The 18,282-nt window shown below is 39.8% G+C and overlaps 1 protein-coding gene across 3 annotated transcripts in view; it reads right to left on the bottom strand.

The window, feature by feature from the left end:
* Nucleotides 1-2,888: 2,888 nt before the first annotated feature.
* The window catches only part of usp45 (ubiquitin specific peptidase 45), a 47,570-nt gene continuing 32,176 nt past the window's right edge, over nt 2,889-18,282 (bottom strand). For all 3 annotated transcript variants that reach the window (XM_047360780.1, XM_047360782.1, XM_047360781.1), the window contains exons 10-18: nt 17,303-17,384; nt 16,940-17,031; nt 13,747-13,803; nt 13,451-13,582; nt 11,299-11,962; nt 10,588-10,685; nt 10,351-10,437; nt 7,992-8,136; nt 2,889-5,735 (exon numbers count right to left, since the gene is read on the bottom strand). In XM_047360780.1, coding sequence (XP_047216736.1) covers nt 5,605-5,735; nt 7,992-8,136; nt 10,351-10,437; nt 10,588-10,685; nt 11,299-11,962; nt 13,451-13,582; nt 13,747-13,803; nt 16,940-17,031; nt 17,303-17,384 — 1,488 coding nt within the window. In that variant the 3' untranslated portion in view covers nt 2,889-5,604. The remainder of the gene's footprint in view (nt 5,736-7,991; nt 8,137-10,350; nt 10,438-10,587; nt 10,686-11,298; nt 11,963-13,450; nt 13,583-13,746; nt 13,804-16,939; nt 17,032-17,302; nt 17,385-18,282) is intronic.

Here is an 18,282-nt window from a genome sequence, read left to right as displayed (position 1 = left end):
AGATTTTTATGAGTGGAAAAATTAGATCCTTTCAATGGATGGACTAGAGACCTGTCCAGGGTTTACCTCTCCTTTCTCCTTTCTCCCTTTGACCACTGCAGATAAGCACCAGCCCCCCGCAAACCAAGCAAAAATGAAGTAGGTGTGGAAAATAGGTGAATTTTTGCAACTACTGCATATGTGCCCTCTATTCTGGGGGCCCGATGCAGCATTGTGTTCTACCTAAGCTAGCGCAAGCTACAGTGGACATAACTAATGGTAATTTAAACATATGTGATTGACAGTGAACTGAGTGCAGCAATCAGCATCTAGGAGATAAACTGCCAATAAAAGGTATAGCTGAGTCTATTAATCTATCTATTAAGATTGGGCAGAAAAACTTTGTTTCTTATCAATTCTAAGCACTTCTAAAAAGTCATATAACATTCTATGTAAGACAGAAATGCTCAATAACAAATCTACTTACAAGAGAACAACCTTTTTTCCATCAGTCCACAAAATGTTGCACCATTACTCTTTAGGCCAGTTGTGTTCTTTGGCAGATTGGGAAAATCAAGTCCCGTCACATCTGTTATGTCTCTTTTGATGTCTTAGAATGTATGCTGAGGTGAGTGAATCTTCATCTATAGCATGGGATGGAGTCATTGCAGTGACATTTGAGTAACATGTAAACTCCATAGCAGTGGCATATACAGGGGTTGGACAATGAAACTGAAACACCTGGTTTTAGACCACAATAATTTATTAGTATGGTGTAGGGCCTCCTTTTGCAGCCAATACAGCGTCAATTCATCTAAGGAATAACATATACAAGTCCTGCACAGTGGTCAGAGGGATTTTAAGCCATTCTTCTTGCAGGATAGTGACCAGGTCACTACGTGATACTGGTGGAGGAAAACGTTTCCTGACTCGCTCCTCCAAAACACCCCAAAGTGGCTCAATAATATTTAGATCTGGTGACTGTGCAGGCCATGGGAGATGTTCAACTTTACTTTCATGTTCATCAAACCAATCTTTCACCAGTCTTGCTGTGTGTATTGGTGCATTGTCATCCTGATACACAGCACCGCCTTCAGGATACAATGTTTGAACCATTGGATGCACATGGTCCTCAAGAATGGTTCGGTAGTCCTTGGCAGTGACGTGCCCATCTAGCACAAGTATTGGGCCAAGGGAATGCCATGATATGGCAGCCCAAACCATCACTGATCCACCACCATGCTTCACTCTGGGCATGCAACATTCTGGGTGGTATGCTTCTTTGGGGGTTCTCCACACCGTAACTCTCCCGGATGTGGGGAAAACAGTAAAGGTGGACTCATCAGACAACAATACATGTTTCACATTGTCCACAGCCCAAGATTTGCGCTCCTTGCACCATGGAAACTGACGTTTGGCATTGGCATGAATGACCAAAGGTTTGGCTATAGCAGCCCGGCCATGTATATTGACCCTGTGGAGCTCCTGATGGACAGTTCTGGTGGAAACAGGAGAGTTGAGGTGCACATTTAATTCTGCCGTGATTTGGGCAGCCGTGGTTTTATGTTTTTTGGATACAATCCGGGTTAGCACCCGAACATCCCTTTCAGACAGCTTCCTCTTGCGTCCACAGTTAATCCTGTTGGATGTGGTTGGTCCTTCTTGGTGGTATGCTGACATTACCCTGGATACCGTGGCTCTTGATACATCACAAAGACTTGCTGTCTTGGTCACAGATGCGCCAGCAAGACGTGCACCAACAATTTGTACTCTTTTTAACTATGGTATGTCACCCATAATGTTGTGTGCATTTCAATATTTTGAGCAAAACTGTGCTCTTACCCTGCTAATTGAACCTTCACCCTCTGCTCTTACTGGTGTAATGTGCAATCAATGAAGACTGGCTACCAGGCTGGTCCAGTTTAGCCATGAAACCTCCCACACTAAAATGACAGGTGTTTCAGTTTCATTGTCCAACCCCTATATGTGCAGGCATCTCAGAGCTGACACTAATTCTGTGGAATATTTCAAGATGTCAAAAAACTACATTATAGCTAGTGATCAATTTGCTTAATCTACAATATTAAAAGCATACAAATCTTTTTAAAAGCCATCTAAAGTAATCACTTGACATCCTTTGATAAAAGGGTTTTGCAGGTGTTGTTCATTGCTGTCTTGTGCTGTGTTGGTCGTTAACAGCACTCTGGAAAGAACAAAGCCCCGAGGCATGTGCAGTCCAAGTGTGTTGATGTTTGCAAAAGAAAATGTGTTGAATGCTGGGTGTATGCGTCTGCCGAGGTAAGGCTGACAGTGACAGCAGACGGCATGGTGAAGACAATTTTAACCACCACTGCTGGTAAGGCAGCACTCCAGCAGCACCTTATTACTTTCATGCAAGTGTCTCACAGAAAGGGGGCGAGGGCACATTTCATTAACTGAGATTAAATCATGTCAAATGCCTCAGCAGCTTGTCCTCCAGCTAGAAACCCTCCTGCCCCTTTTAGAAATAGACAAACACATTTCAGGAGGGATTTGCTGTTTTTGTTGGTGGCCGCTTGACAACCGGTCCCAATGTTCCAGCTGTGTGACAGGGATGTCACGGCGTGCGAGAGTCAGAGGACATGCGGGGCGATGCTTTTCGACGTTGCCCTTTTCATGATTCCACACCCACCTCCTCTTCACCAGCTCGCGACATGTTCCGAAGCAGTGCGGATTTGCACCCGTCAGGGCCGGGAACAGGCCAGGATGGGTGGAATATGGCATGGTGGGATGCACAGTGACAGCATGGACAGAAAAACCGCAAGACAACAGCTTCAAAGTAGGAAACATGAAATCTGTTGTGATCTCTCTTCCACTAGCAATGTTCCATAAAAAGCTGAAAGTCAAAAATATAGGAGTCCTGCAGACTGTACAGTTCCTAAATCTGATTTATTTTGATACATTGCGTTTTATACTCATTCCAAAACATTTGAAGCGTTACAGAATTTCACTTGTTGTTGCTTTCCATTCCAGAGAACAAAAATCTTTCCCGCCCAAAGCACCATGAGTTTGTACTGCATCTTTTATGTACAAATACACATAAATACTGTTTCTGCCAACAGTAAACTCCAATGTACATAAATTAAACATACATATCCCTGTTTTATATTACCCTCTGCATACATTTCATTCTCACCATACACAGGTTTCTCAATGTGGAAGCAGAGGCACTGAATTCATCCTTGTTAAAAAAAAAACACAACTCTTGAGGTTCTGACCCGATAGTCTGAAAGCTCTTTATACATTTGTAGCAAATGATAGGAGAGCAAGAAAAAAAAAAAAAAAAGTCTGATTCCAGGATTAAGCAATACATTCATTTGCACATTTTTCCAAACCTGTTTTATTAATAAGGCCTAAAGCCAAAGTTTTATTTATTTATTTTTTATCTCTGTGACAACATGAAGGAAGACAACATCTGCTGCTCTGTAAAACACATCATTATGGATTTCTTTGTGCGCTTATAGTTTCAGCAAGTTCCAAACACAATGAAGGCAGATGTGGTCCTGTTGATTTAATAAACATTGTCTATGTTTGTTTGCGCAGTGACGCCGCACTGATGATCTCACAACACTGCATACAGTAAAGTAAACTTGTCTTTGGCTGATTGGTTTCACAGATAGTCTGATAATTATTCATTCTAATGTAATAAAGAGCCAGCAGGCTTTTAAAAGAACTGCTGCGCTGTTTTTTAAAGGTCCTATGTGTAGCAGTTTTAATTTATTTATCAACTACTGTTGTAGTTGTGGTAAACAGATTCCAGTAACATTAAACATAAACGGTTCATGATGAAAATGTAACTGTAGCCATTGGTAATATTAGTGGGTTTCTCAGTGTTACCAATGCAAAAACAACCTGCGTTCACCCAATAGGTTTTTGTCTTATACTGTATTGTTTTCTCTCTACCGTACATAAAAAAAAAAAAAAAAAGGGATGCAAAGAGAAATTGAGAGATGAGCAGAGTCGGCTGACTTTACACTCAATTGGCCTCGATTGGGCTATTTTGATCAGAAATAGCCCAATAATCCAACTTGACTGCAGAGCTGTATAACAGCAACTGCTCTCTCATACAAAAAGTGTGACAACCCTTTGTTCCCGATATATAAAAAAATCAGTTAGGCTGCGTCAAGGTTCTTTATAGTTACACTAAATAAATGAATTATTTAGCAAGCTAACATACCTGTAAGTCTGAGATTTAGTTTCAAATATTAAAAGTCGGATAGAGCTGGGTTAACATCTTGTGGTATGGTGCACTTTTATATAGTAGGAAGCAGTGAGTTACAACTCTAACTTTGAGTTGTCTTTTTGGAAATCTGTTTTATTTTACTGTAAAGATTTCATAGTTTACAGTTACATTTTCAATTTATGAAGAAAGTAAAAAAAAAAAAACAAGTATTTTGTTAATTATATTTCTTAATAAAAAATCTGAATCGGTTAAAATCCGTTTCAGCCACAAAACCTCTGCTTGGTTCTTCTTTAAAAGGTCCATCAGAAATCATATTTTTCAGGGTTATTGAAGGAGCGTCTTCTCCACGTTTCTCTGTGTTTGAATGCAGATTAAACTCACCGTGACTCATTGTGAAATATGTTGTTTTCCTTTGTGAACCAGGACAAACAGGCACACATACCTCAAACTAACTTTTGGAAGCAACATAAATCCTATTTTAAAAAAAGAAAAATTATTTAATCCAAACACAAGTCCTAACTGATTAATATGATAGTTTACTGATGTTTAACAAGGGATGTGGAGATCATTAATTGAGGATTAGCTGATTAGTCGTTATGCCAGTTTTACTAAACAACCCAAAAAATGTACCAACTTGGACCTTCTGTGTTCAGCTGACAATTATTCTTTAATACCTGCCATAATACACCAACGGTGGTCTTATGACTTTTAATGTTTTAATGTAAACAGTTGGTGGTGCTGATTCTCCTCTTGCAGGTGCATCATGGGATGCAGCTGGCGGCAACATTAAAGGAGCTGCAGACAAACTAGAACTTTGAAGAGCAACCTGGCGATATTATTGGCTAAATGAGACCATTTGTTTATAAGTGCAAACAATACAGACAAGTTAGATTGAATCATTTCATTAAGATACTTCCTGTAACTGCTATACATAGACCCTTTCAGCTACATTCATTAGTCTTTACCTCAGTCACCCTCTGATACGTGTGCCCACACACTATTTATTGACATCAAGTCACTGCAGACTGCAGCTGGGAAGGGATACTTCTGCTAGTTTGTTATGGTTGCAAACTCCATCATGCATTTTATACCTTAATAAATTCTACATACTAAACAGCTCAGGTTCAATCCAAACCTTTCTCCTAAGCTTTCTGTCTAATGGTGGGTGTTTTAAGTCAGGATCTGAAATGAAAATCTATGTAAGATCTGGATAATGTTGGCATTTAGTTTTCTTTTTACCTGCATAACCTTAGCATTTGCAAATGCCCATTTGTGTAAATTAAATAAACAGATAAATATTTCCCCTTTTGCTTGTCTTTATGTATTCAAACAGAAAGGATTTTTTACTGAAAATAAATACAAAGAAGTAGAGATATGTAGAGGAGTTGCATCGCCTGAGGACATCACAACATTTCCTCGTAGAAGAGCAGGTATGCCTGAGAGCTGAGTACTCTGGACTCTGGTACAGTCTGAACGGTGGTGTCACTGACGTACACCCACTGGCCTTGGCAGCTGCTGCTGGCATCCTTTGCACCTAAAAACATGAAAAGTGTCAGTGTCATCAAGTCCTAAGGCCATTTTCTGAATGTATTTTCAGACATTCTGAAAATACCAAGAAATCAAGAAAAAACTGGAAATTGGAAAACTCATCTGTCTCAGAGTGAGTTCTCATAGGTTTTAGGTCAACTCTGTGTACGTTATGAAGTTAACATTTGTATAATCAATATAATTTAAATCCAAAAACAGTGCCATTAAGATGTATTTAAAGAAATTCAAAAACAGATGAAACACAAAGTGTTGACATTAATCAGTCTGAAAAGAGTTACGAAGCCATTTTTAAGGAACTTCAGTGAATCACATTGAGAGCCTAACTGCAGGGAAACTGAAAATGTAATGAACCTTCCCAGGAATGAACAGTCTACCAAAAATGCCCTAAGACCACACTGAAAACTCATCCAGGAGGTAACCAAAAACCAAGAGCAACATCTAAAGCACTGCCGGCTTCTCTTGTCTCAGTTAAGGCCAGGGTTCATGATTCCCAATAATAAAATAGACTGGGCAAGAATCACGGCATCCAGGGGAAAGTTCCAAAGGCTGATCAAAAAATACCGCAACGGCCTGCCTCATGTTCCCCCAACACCATTTTGATGATACCCAAGATTCAGCAAAGTACCACAACAACTTGCCGTAATCAATGGAACAATTCATTTTGCTCTCTAGCAGAATATCCTCCAGGAGAATGTCTGGCCATCAGTTCCTGACCTTAAGCTGTAATGTACCTGGGTTATGCAGTAGGATAACGATCCAGCGCCCTCCTGTAACTCCAACTGGCTCACATCTAAAAAGGGAGTTTTGGTGTAGCCTTGTTAACATCTGGAGATAATTTAATTACACCAATGTGATGGAATTGGCAAAGTGGACCAAAAAAACTCCTTGCCAGATATTACAAATGCTGAATGGTGGTTGCCACAAAGAGGGGGGCACAATCAGGTAGCAGGTTTAGGGGGCGAATACTTTGAAACATAAGGTCTGGTTGGTTTGGATAAATTTTGTCCCTTAATAAATGAAATCCTCATTGGAAAACTGCTTTTTGAATTTACTCAGGCAATATTTGTTGGATATTGAACATTTGAGTGCAACAAAAAAGGCAAAAAGGAGAAATCTGGAAAGGGCATATACTTTTTCACAGCACAGTGCATAAATTATGAAAAAAAAAAACATTTTTAGTAAATACTTAAATATTTAACTTCCTGGATATATTAAGCAAGCTAAATAAAACTTGGTCAACATAAGTTGGTGTTTTTTTTATGATTTTTAGTTCTTTTATACAACTCCAACAACACACAGAAAGCTTCATTGCAAATTTAATATTCAGCTGAACCTAATTTAAGACCTAGTAATAAGAACCTGGGGTAAATCCATACTTGAAGGCCGACAATTAAGATTATTCAGGTTTAGGCCTTGTAGAAATCCTGCCTTTCATAACAAGAAAGTAAATAAATGAAAGGAGGAAACTGGACCTAGCCAGAGTCCGTTGAAATGTTTTTGTAAGGCCTAAGAATGGCACGTTGTTCTGACAGTTTTTTAGGGTAGTAACATCTAAGCTGAGGGCCGAAGTCATTCTCTAAAACAGGTCCTTATCTGCAAGGTGAAACATCCTGAAGAGAAAGACAGATTTTAAATGAATTACTTGAAGGCAACCTTATAGCTTCAACATTTATTTGACCAAACAGACACGGAGTGAATATTACAGTCTTAGTTTGGAGATGCCACCTCGGCTCTATTTAGATTTCCATATTCAGCCTTTGACTGGTTGACCTGGCATATGAGGCACAATTTAAATGTCATGCTTCAAAATCTATTTTCAGATGCTTCACAATGTGGTACTTGCACTGCAGCATTGTTTTAAAGTAGAGCAGCTAGAGTAGAGAGAAGAACTACTGTGACAGATGAGCTTTTGTTAGAAGCTCCTATCACAGACCCAACCAGACTGCAGTTATTCCAACATGTTTGGACCTCAGTGCCATCACAGACATCCAACTAGAACACACCAAGTCTTAACATTAGCCTGTTAGCAGCAGGGGTGCATGCTTTCTTAGGTTTCCAGTGACCTTTCAGGGATTGCTTTTGTTAATCTGCACAGTTTCCTTGAGCAAAGGAGAAAATGAGAAAAAAAGATCTCAATTTAATCAATCTTCAAAACAGTCAAACCTTGGCTTCTTTCACTAAGCTTCCACAGACAAAGATGAACAAAAAGTAATAACAGATTGCAAAAAATCTGACCCCTGACCTGACAGGTTTTTGTGGCGCTGTTCTGTTCTCCTCTGAGGGGCACGCACTCTCACATATGCAGTGTAGTGCCCGCCTCGCATTGAGCCGCTGTGTTCAACGATCCCATAAAGGCTGTACAGGACGCGCTCACCAGTAGCCAGGTTCTGGAAATGGTGGAAAAAAGAAAAGGAAAACACAAAACAGAAAGTTTTCGGGTTTCAATCTAAGCAAAGTCATTCAAGACATTAAACCTACTGAAGTAAAATGGGAATCATCTCATATTCATACATTAAAGGACTGTTATATTTAGATGCTTGAAATCTAACCAGAAATTTGACACTAATAAATGTACACTGAAAATAAGAACACAGCTGGGGAATGAAATGTGGATTTCCACTACAGCTTTTCACAATTTACCAAGTTTCTGAAACCATTCTGCAAATTCTCCTTTGTGTGTTTTGGTCTAAAGACATCAAAAGAGGAAGAAGAATCGAGCCAATCAGCAGGCATTAGTAAACAGTATGGCAATCACACAACTATTGCTAAATTTTAACGGATTCTAACGCACTGGAGTAGAGCCCGTTTTTTTTTTATCCCGCTGTCTGTCTGTTTTCCTCCCGCTCACTCCGTATTTGCAAAAAAATAAATAAATAAATCACACCCCCCGGCCACACTTTAACTGATGCACTGCACTGTACTGTTTTACTGCAGCTAAACAAGAGCAGAATACATTTTAAATATTTAACAAAAATCTCTCCTCTTTGAACCACAAATTCTCCTGTGAACGGAGGCCAAAAACCACAAATACCATATCTGCAGTGAGACAATATATAAATAAGAAAAGCTATCAAACATCACAAAAACAGATGAAACCCCTGAGAGGCATTTTAAAAATAGGCTAAGTTTGGAATTGCTGAACACTAATAGAAAACAATGGCTCACAACACACAAATAACTATGAATATAACAGTTAAATTAACCTGGGATGTCTGTCTAACTTGTAATTACTGAGCTGAAAGAGTAAATTGCTGAGACTCTGGTGTCAGACGACTGCAGCTTCCCTCTAAAATACACGCGCAGACGCTAAATGCTCTCTCTGATGGTGCAATGGACCCACAGTAAATGAATCTCAAAAGCTTTGACAGCGGAGGAAAACATTCCTTGAGAAATTTCATCTCGTGGGTTTGCAATCGGGCTGTCCGATGGTCTGGCGCTGAGGTAGGCCTTTTATTTGGCTGGTGGTGGTACGTCCATCTCAAAGCCCATCTTTGGATAAAATTGGGCATATTTTAAGTAATAAAGAGATTTAAGTTTCTATTTATCTGTTTTTTGATTTCAATACATTTTCAATTTATGAAATATATTATTTCTGTTATTTTTCTCCAGTCCAAGGTGTTGCTTTTATTACCAGCCTCAGTTGTACTCTCCATCCGTCCAACAGTTTCCCGCAGTAATAAACCTGCCCTCTCCCATGTTCCAGTTTGAATTTTTTAATCTGATTGATTTCTGCGCAAATTCACTGCTTATAAAATAAATAAATGGTGTTTTCTGCTTGCATTACCTCAAATAGTTACATTATTTGCCAGTTTAGAGGCATTGCCTGCAGTATGGACTTATACTACCTTAGCTTACCTGAGCAACTTCTCTGTTGCTAACAACGATGGGATTTTTTTCTTTTACATTAGGTTACTGGGGGTGACTGGAATGATGGCCATGGATTGTTTTCCCAAATTTGATGAGTGATCGTTTTAAGTAGGTGTGATTTCAATATTTACCAGAAATAACTGATAATACAATAAACTAATTTTCCATAACTGAGCAACTCTACTGCAAATGATTGCTATAGATACTGGATAAATAAATCTGTCCACTCCAGTCTGCCCTGATCCTCTTCACTACCTGCCTTCATGTGCTTTATTGCTAGCAAGTTTTCTTGAAATCCATACGTTGTGCTAACAGAACAGCTTGTTGTAGCCTTACAGAACCCAAGCAAACACCTTCGATTTAATTTGATTTAAAACATATAAATTAAACAGAAAAAACAAATAAAATACAAATGGAGGTCCTCAAAGGGTCCACAATCTGTTGCGTTATGCCTTATGTGATGTCACCAGAGGGATGTGTGTGTAGGAGCTTGTTTTTGGGAAGGGCATTTTATCATGATGACATAAAGATTTACAACAAAAAAGCAAAACAAATAGACAACTAATCAAGAAATGTAGTTCTATTGGCCACAAACTACACCAAAAGAGAATTTGACCGATTTTACATAAAAAATCTGGTTGGTAGATTTAAATAAATACAAAATAATTGATGTTTCCCCAATTAAGATTTAGTAATAAGTGAATGTTTGAGCTGCAGAAATATGCCGATGTTACCATGCAAGATGCAGAGCAGAAGGGAGCCAGATCCAGGATGAGAGGAAAATCGACATGGCGATTCACCTTCCGAAGGTTCATCCCTGCCTTTACACAGGCACGCAAACACACACACACACACACACACACACACACACACACACACACACACACACACACACACACAAATACAGAATTAAGACATATACCACATAGCAGCACTAATGAAGATTTGAACAGGAGCCTGGGGCTGCCTACCTGGTGGAAGCGTTTCAGATGCAATGTGATCACAGGAGGCAGCAAGGATATTAGCATCTGCTTCCTGGCACTGGTGTAAATCTTCTCTACTTTCTTATCTATGGAAAAATCATTGAAATGTTTGACTGTTTAGTTAATAGAAGTCATCTGAGGGACCTAAACAGAATAAAATACATGGGCTAGGTTCAAATTCAGTCCCATACAGTCCAATCAATGCAACTCTTAACATATTAATCATAAAATAATATGTTTAAAAGAAAAACAGGTTTTTAAGTCACTGAGAGCAATAGATCGCAACAAAAGTTGCATTTAAGCTGCAAGAACCGTTTCCAAAAAACATGTTTATTTTCTTGGGCCATTCTTCGTTTCTACTGCACCGACTCGGGAAAAATCGAATTGCTTGGTAAAATCTTACCTTGGAAAAACACCCTGGTCAGGATGTAGTACTTTTTCATTTACCTAAACTACTGGGGGAAGTTTTGTGGAAGGAGAGTAGTAAGCATTACATTTAGTTAATATTAGCTTAAGTCGACATGAATCCTTTTATTCAGTTATCCTGGTTCTATATTTTTCAAATACTGTTTGATATCTCTTTCTAAATTTCCAATAAACAATCTGTCAAACATTATAAATTGTTTTGGTCAAAAGCTACACTGTAACATTCATCTGCAGAAAGCCATGTTGGGGTTTGGACTGCGGTGTTTGTCTCACCTGTGGAGCTGCTTTTGCGCAGCTGCTTCTGCCTGCGCTCAGTGCAGTTCTCACAGAGAAGCTTGTTGTTGCCCATCAGCAGTTCTACAGATGTGAACTGGTGCAAGCAGGACTGGATGGAGCACTCTTTGGAGGTAGGAGTGTAACTGTGGGACAGTGCCTGGAAAGCTCCCTGGTGGTGCTGATGATGTAGATGATCTCGGCTTTGAGTCTCTCCCTGCTCCTCAGGAGAACAGTGAGTTGAAGTGGACATGTCCCCAGGAGAGAAGCCCAGGTTGACTTTAGAAACCGCGGTAACTAGCTTCCCCACAGCGCCACACTGCTTTGTGGAAGCTGATGATGATGCGGGAGAGGAGGAAGAGACAGGTGTAGGGGAAGGAGTGAGGGTGGATGTGGATGATGATGGCGTCGTGTGACCGTGGCCATGACTGGAAGGACGTGGGGCCCACTCACTTTCAGAGGCCTCGCTGTCTGCGTCATTACTACTGTCCTGGGCGCCCGAATCTCTTTCGCTGCCGTCTGACAAGCTGCCTGCAGCTGCCATCTTACACACAGAGACGCCGCGTGCTAATCCACCAGCAACCGCCTCCTCCTCGACTCGCTCAGCACCACAGGATGCTCCTTTTTCCTCCACAGAGCTGGAAGATCTCCTGTTCAGTTGCTTCTGTAAGCGAAATAAACAAGGTATGTTATGTCCTTTCACAGATTCGCATCCAAAAAATATCCTAAGTTTTAGATGGGGTCAGATTAGAATATTTCTAAATAATTAGCTTCAAGAGTCCCTGGTACAACCCGACTCCTAATATCTGTAGTTGATCCGCTGTCTGTGATTATGTCATCCCCACCACCAGTGAGCCAGGGAACAGCGTTTTGCACAGGCAGTTTTTAAAAATCAGGGCCTAGTTTCGTCTAAATGGCTTAGGCAGTAAACATTACCTTCTTCATCTAACAAAACTGGGCTTTCTCTAGCAATCTAAGTGAATTTCAGCCTTTGTGATAACATTCATATTGGAAGAAAGAACACAGAGAGCAGCTGAAACACTAGCCAATAAATGTTATAGCGTTCAAAAGCAAAGTGCTAAGTTTCTAAAACAGGAGAACAACTTTTTGATCAAGCTTTCTACGCTTAGTGAACTGGGACCAAAAGAGATCAGTTATGAGCTGGATCATCAGAATCTGAAGAAAACAGGCTAAATCTAGTCTAGCGCTTCAGCAAACTGTGCCGCATAAGGAGGAGCAGTACAATGTGTTTTATTGGAAAACTATGAGTGGACTTAGATATCTTTAGAAACAAATGACAAACCTATGTGTGTTTAAGGTGACGCACTGTCAGAACATTTTAACCGTTTCTTAACCGTGTTAAACCTGTGTTGAAAGAGCACATTGAGACCGACTCCCAGAAACTCCGGCCCGCACAAAATATTAACGGTCAGGAAAAAGCTGATACTAGAGCAGCCAGAATCTTACAGGTGAGTTAAGTGAAATAGTGATGTAATGTAACGTGCTATTTTACTGCATGGTAAGATAAAAAGTTTTTAAGCATACATGACATAAGCCTTAAAAAAGTATGAGCCTAGGACTCAGCAAATGTCTGTTCTCGGGAGGTTTGTTTTTGTAGAAAAGATGTGGGACGAACTAAAAGATTTCTATTTTCCCAAGGGTGAAACCAATTAGCTCTTTGCTGTAATTCTTTGTTCCTGGACATTTTTCATGTCAAAATACCGTACTTTCCAGACTCTGGCATTGTCAGTCCTGGGCTCATTTTTAAGTAAGTGAGTGGGTGGATGGATGGATGGATGGATGGATTGAATAAGGGTTTAGAAATGTTTGTATTTTTTCATACTGAATTTCCTTGTACATAATTAATAAGATCAGGAAATGACTTAAATCAAACTTTTCCAGAGAGTTTAAGAATTATCAAGAAAAAGTGTACATTTGATTTGAAACATATAAATTTTACTTAGTAGTATCTAAGTAGCCAGTCTATTAAAAATGAAATTCCAAATAATTTTACATCAGTCTAAAATGTCTGATTCAGAACCTGAAAAGATGCTCAATGATTGAGACTTGGCGTTTTAGGCAACAAGTTCAAAAAAGATGAATGAATCTGATTCTTGACTGGAAAACTGAAGAAAACTTTGTGCTGCCTCACCGGTCCGCTAAGCTTCCTGGAGTTCTTGTTGGCAGAGTGCGCTGCTGAAACAACCTGGTCACTGTGAGCTGCATGGATGTCCTGCTCCCGGCTGCCCTTCCCCAGGCGACCTGGGTTGGATGGTTTTAATATCTGAGGAGGGGGAGTAAGAAAAAATACAAATACAGTCAACCTATTATTAAAACATTAATAACAGCAACTTTTAATTCTAGTAAACAGCTAGTATTCTTTTCGATGGTATTAAGCAGTCCTCATTCTACACATTAATCAAATGATTATGTTTTGTGGCAGCTCACCCTCTCCTCTATGATGGGTAGAGAGATATCTATAAAGGCTTCCTTTACTGTTGAGATCTGAAAAATAAATATGACACAAAATCTCAATATGCAGTCATGAAAAAAATAGGAACTCCACGTGAATATTTAGTTCTTTATGGTGAAAATATCCACGTCCAATCATTTTTTATGGAAATGACTTTGCACCCATTTAAAAATCAAAACTTAACCTTGTTTACTCATTAAACTAAATATAGAAAGCAAACTGCTTTTGCCAAGGTAAGATAAAGGGTTAACAAGTCCCAATAGCTAGCGTTATCCCCTGCGGCTGAAATAGCGTTAGCGAGACACTTTTTGTAGCCATCTGCCAGTCTGACATCGTCTCTGTCTCTCACATTGGTCTCTCCTCACTTTCAGCTGTGGGACGTTTGAGAGGTTTCCTGCATCTTCAGACATTTCCAGTCAACCTACAGTATCCCAATGAGATCAAGATCTGGGCTTCGACTGAGCCCAGGACGTTCCATTTCACTAATTCTTGGTAGACTTCATGGTTTGGACCCTTGTCATATTGCAGGGTCCAGTTCTGCCTCGCCTATAATAGCTTTACAGATGGTCTCATGTTTCCCTTAAACGCTCACTGATATAACGCTAGAATTAATGGTGGATTTTTTGATGGTGAAGGGGCCAGGTCGTGATGCGGCAAAGCAATCCGGAACCATGACACTTTCGCCGCCATGCTTCACAGCTAGTGTGAGGATGAAATGTTGCAACTGGTTCATGCAAAGCATGTCCTCTGTTCTGGTGTCCAAGTCATTCAGTTTTACACTCATCTGTCCAAAGATTATCACTCCAAAAGTCTTTGTCTTCCTGTACATTCCTTCCATACTTTAGTCCGGCCTTCAGGTTTTTCTCTTTGTGTGTAACTTGGAGAATGGTGGTATATCAACAGTAGCTAGAGCTTGCTCCCAGCGTAAAAGGGTTTTTGAGAACTTCTGTTAGCATTTCGCAGTCTGCTCTTGGATTAAACTTGCCACACCTGGGCATACTGGCGGTTGTTTGGAAATGTCCTCTGCTTGTAGACAATTTTCAGAATTTTACAGTAGATTTGCTGATTTGTAATTCTTTTGAGACCCTTACACCCTTAAGAGACTTAATAGTTGCTACAAGCTAACAATTGAATTTTTCATTGAGTTTAATATACATCCACAAATTACAATCTGTAAAATTACCTATAGAAAAAAGCAAACAAGAAAATCAGCACAGGAAATCTGGACAGGAAATGGACAATTAAAACAACCTTAATATGATTTACAGTCCTCTATAAGCCTAACCTTAAAAAACAAAGTCAGGTTTGGCTGTTTGTTCTTCTGTTCCAGTTCTCTGTTTTTTCCTTACTCTTCTCACCTTAAATATCTCACCTAAACCTTTTAACAGATTAGAGGAAAAATTTAAATGCTAAAATAAAAATCTTAATGAGCTCATCTAAATTAATCTTATGTTATTAATTGCTCAGTATCTGAAGAAATCCTTACTATATAAACCATATTGCTTCTTTAAGTCCTCAAAACCTCATATATTCTCTTGTGTAATGAACTCCCAAAATATTTTCGGACCTTTTCCCCACCTACTCATAGGTATAAAATGGGAATCATGTACAATCCTTCTCACTAATCTACTCTACTCTGTTAACCCATTTTTGGATATAACCTCATTCCATACATTGAGGGATAAACCCAGCCATGGATTCCACTCGTTTCTAAGGTGTTATCATTTATAATGGCTTGTAAAGGTAACATGGGTGACATGGTACAATCTAACTTTTTCCACCCCACCACATAAAAAGGACTGCATAGGTTTAGAAGAGTTTTTACTGCAAATAAATGTATTGTAGAAGCCGAAATGTTGTGGCACCTTATATAGGAAGTCCCACCTGACAGAGTCCATAGCTTTCTCTGCCTCCAGTCCCAATATTACAGCTTCTATTTTAGTTTTAATCATATTTTGCGTCACACGCAATGTGCACCTAACATTAACTTGTGTCTGTCTCTGCTTTATGAACCCAGTTTGGTCTAAATCAATTATTTCTGGCCATGACGGCAGTAAATAACCTCTAGTCTAGATTAAGAACACTAACTGGTCCATAATTAGTGTGGTACAGGTTATCCTTTGCTTCCTTAGGGGTAACTGAAATGAAGGCTTTCCTCCAGGAACTTGGAATGTTTCCTTTCTTTAGTACCTTGTTAAAAGTATTTTTTAGCCGAGGGATCAGTCGTTTCCTAAGCAGTTTAGAAAAGTGTATCCATCAATGCCTGGAGCCTTGCTGGTTTTCAGCTTTGAGATTGAGTTTATTTCTATGTCTCTAATTTCAATTATTTTTTTTAAAAACACAGGCTTTTATCCTTTTTCCACATGAGTGAAGCTACACAGGAGTTTGAACTTCAGCTGCAGAATCTGAGCCCATTTAAGAGGAGAAGCTGCAGTTTTCCTGCTTTTTTCTCTCTCTGGCACCACACCTGGCGCTCTCTTCCTGCAGGCATCTGCTTTATTTTTCATAGTGGCATTCCCTTTTTTAAATAGCCAGACTTTTACTGTAAGTGCCTGCTGTAAACAGTCGGTGTTTGAGCTGGTCCTTGAAGTGCTTTTTCTTTGTTTTCCTGAGACTTCTTTTCTATTATAGTATCCACAATATGTTTGCACATGTCTAACTTAGAAATGCCTAATGGGTCCCACTTCTGGTGAAGAAGCTGATGATTTTTTTAAGCAGTCTTGACTTTGGATTTTTTTTTAAATCTGCCACAAATGAGGCTAATAGGGAATGCCTTTACAGTTAAGAGATAATCTAATAGCCCCCCACTTAAAGCTAGAAAACTAAACAATAAAGAGACAAAGTAGTTCATGACAAATTCTGCAAAGGTTCCAAAGTAATTAAATAGCTAGAGGAGTCTTTTCAGCTGCTATCCTTATTCAGGGGTCACCACAGCAAGTCAGTAAAACTTGCACATAGACATGGCAGAGTTCATTCACCGGATGCCCTTCCTGAGGCAACCGGGAATCGAACCCAGGTCCCCTGTATCAAAGACCCGGTCTTACCCCGCTACGTCACGAAGGAACGACATTAATGAAACAGCTGCTTCTGTCTTCATTAACTGGCTGAAGAAGGTGTATCCAGCATGGCACATTAAACTACGCCCCACTTTTTGGCGCTCACGCTTACATGCTCACACTCTTCACACATTATTGTGTTGGTAAGTTCGCCCACAAAGATCCGGTCAACAAAGGTCATCCTCACACCTTCTTTTCCAAATGCTAATGGAAAAAAAAAGACAAAGGTTTTAGTTATTTTATCCAGCATTTGATTTACACGTAAAATGTTTTAGCTTAGCACAGATAAGTGTGTAGACAGAAGATGCACAATTTTCTATTAAATTTCTCCATAGCATAGTAAAATGATGCCATAATCAAAAAAATTAATTGTCTAGAAAAGATGGGCATAACTGCAGATGTAACTGCATTATCCTTTACCACCACAAGGTGGAAATATAGATCTTCTGCATCTTTGTAGTGATGTTTGATCAACCTTTGACTTGGAGTTTGGTGTCCTCATCTGCCGTCTTCTCTGTGGGATTGTTGAAAGCCTTTAAAATGGCTGCTTTCACCCTCTGCAGGAAAGAAGAAAGGGTGACCGTTAAACTTTAAAAGGGTGTTCAGACATTTAAACAAAGTGGAAAACTAAAAACAAAATTGTGGGGGTCCTTTTTCTCTGTGTGGATAGCTGGGGTGGCTGGGGTCTTGTGTTGTTACACCCATTAGTGAAATATCAGAATCTAGCCTGCAGCTGAGTTTGACAGGTATACCCATTATAGGCATCATTAGTGTAAAATAATTATTGTGCTTGTCTACAAAGGTTAACATGTAAATCTCCTAATGAACTGTGTGTGTGTGCAGATTTTATGCAGGGCCCCCTCATTGAAGGTGACAAGGTCAGTGAGTGTGTTGGTGAGAGAGCTGTGAAGAGGCACAGCCACTGTAAAGCACCAATCAATAGATAATAGGCCATAGTCTATGTCTGAGTCATGACCAATAAACCCCCATTGTCCCACGACCCACACACTGAACTGGCTATTTAGGTCAAAAAGCCCTGTTAATCCTAGCCTGGCCAGCAAAGTCAAACCAGGCTGTGGCTCGCCTACTGATTAATTACCAGTAACCCCCATAATCTCCTTCCCTCCCCACAGTAAAAGGGTGCACTGTCCCGGAGACGATGGGCCAACGGGAGGGGTCGTCGGGTCCGAGGAGGGTTGCTGGTAGATGGCAGCAGCACTAAAGCAAAGATGAGGCGAAGAAGGCCGGATGATGCCTGGAGAGGGAGATACTTCCCATCTCGGTTAATTGGTGATAATTGACTGGGCTCAAATTAGCATATTCAGAACTGTGATACTAATGGGCAATCAACACAAACACTTAGGGCTGCTGGAAGCTTTGCGACATACAATGAAAAAGTACCAGGCTCTTTCTGACTTATCCCCACAGAACGAATGTGTTCATCTCATATTTGTA

The sequence above is a fragment of the Girardinichthys multiradiatus genome, chromosome 3 (assembly GCF_021462225.1).
Source record: "Girardinichthys multiradiatus isolate DD_20200921_A chromosome 3, DD_fGirMul_XY1, whole genome shotgun sequence".
In the NCBI taxonomy this organism is placed as follows: Eukaryota; Metazoa; Chordata; class Actinopteri; order Cyprinodontiformes; family Goodeidae; genus Girardinichthys; species Girardinichthys multiradiatus.
The sequence above is the reverse complement of the archived record's forward strand: the minus strand, read 5'-3'. Positions and strand labels throughout refer to the sequence as shown.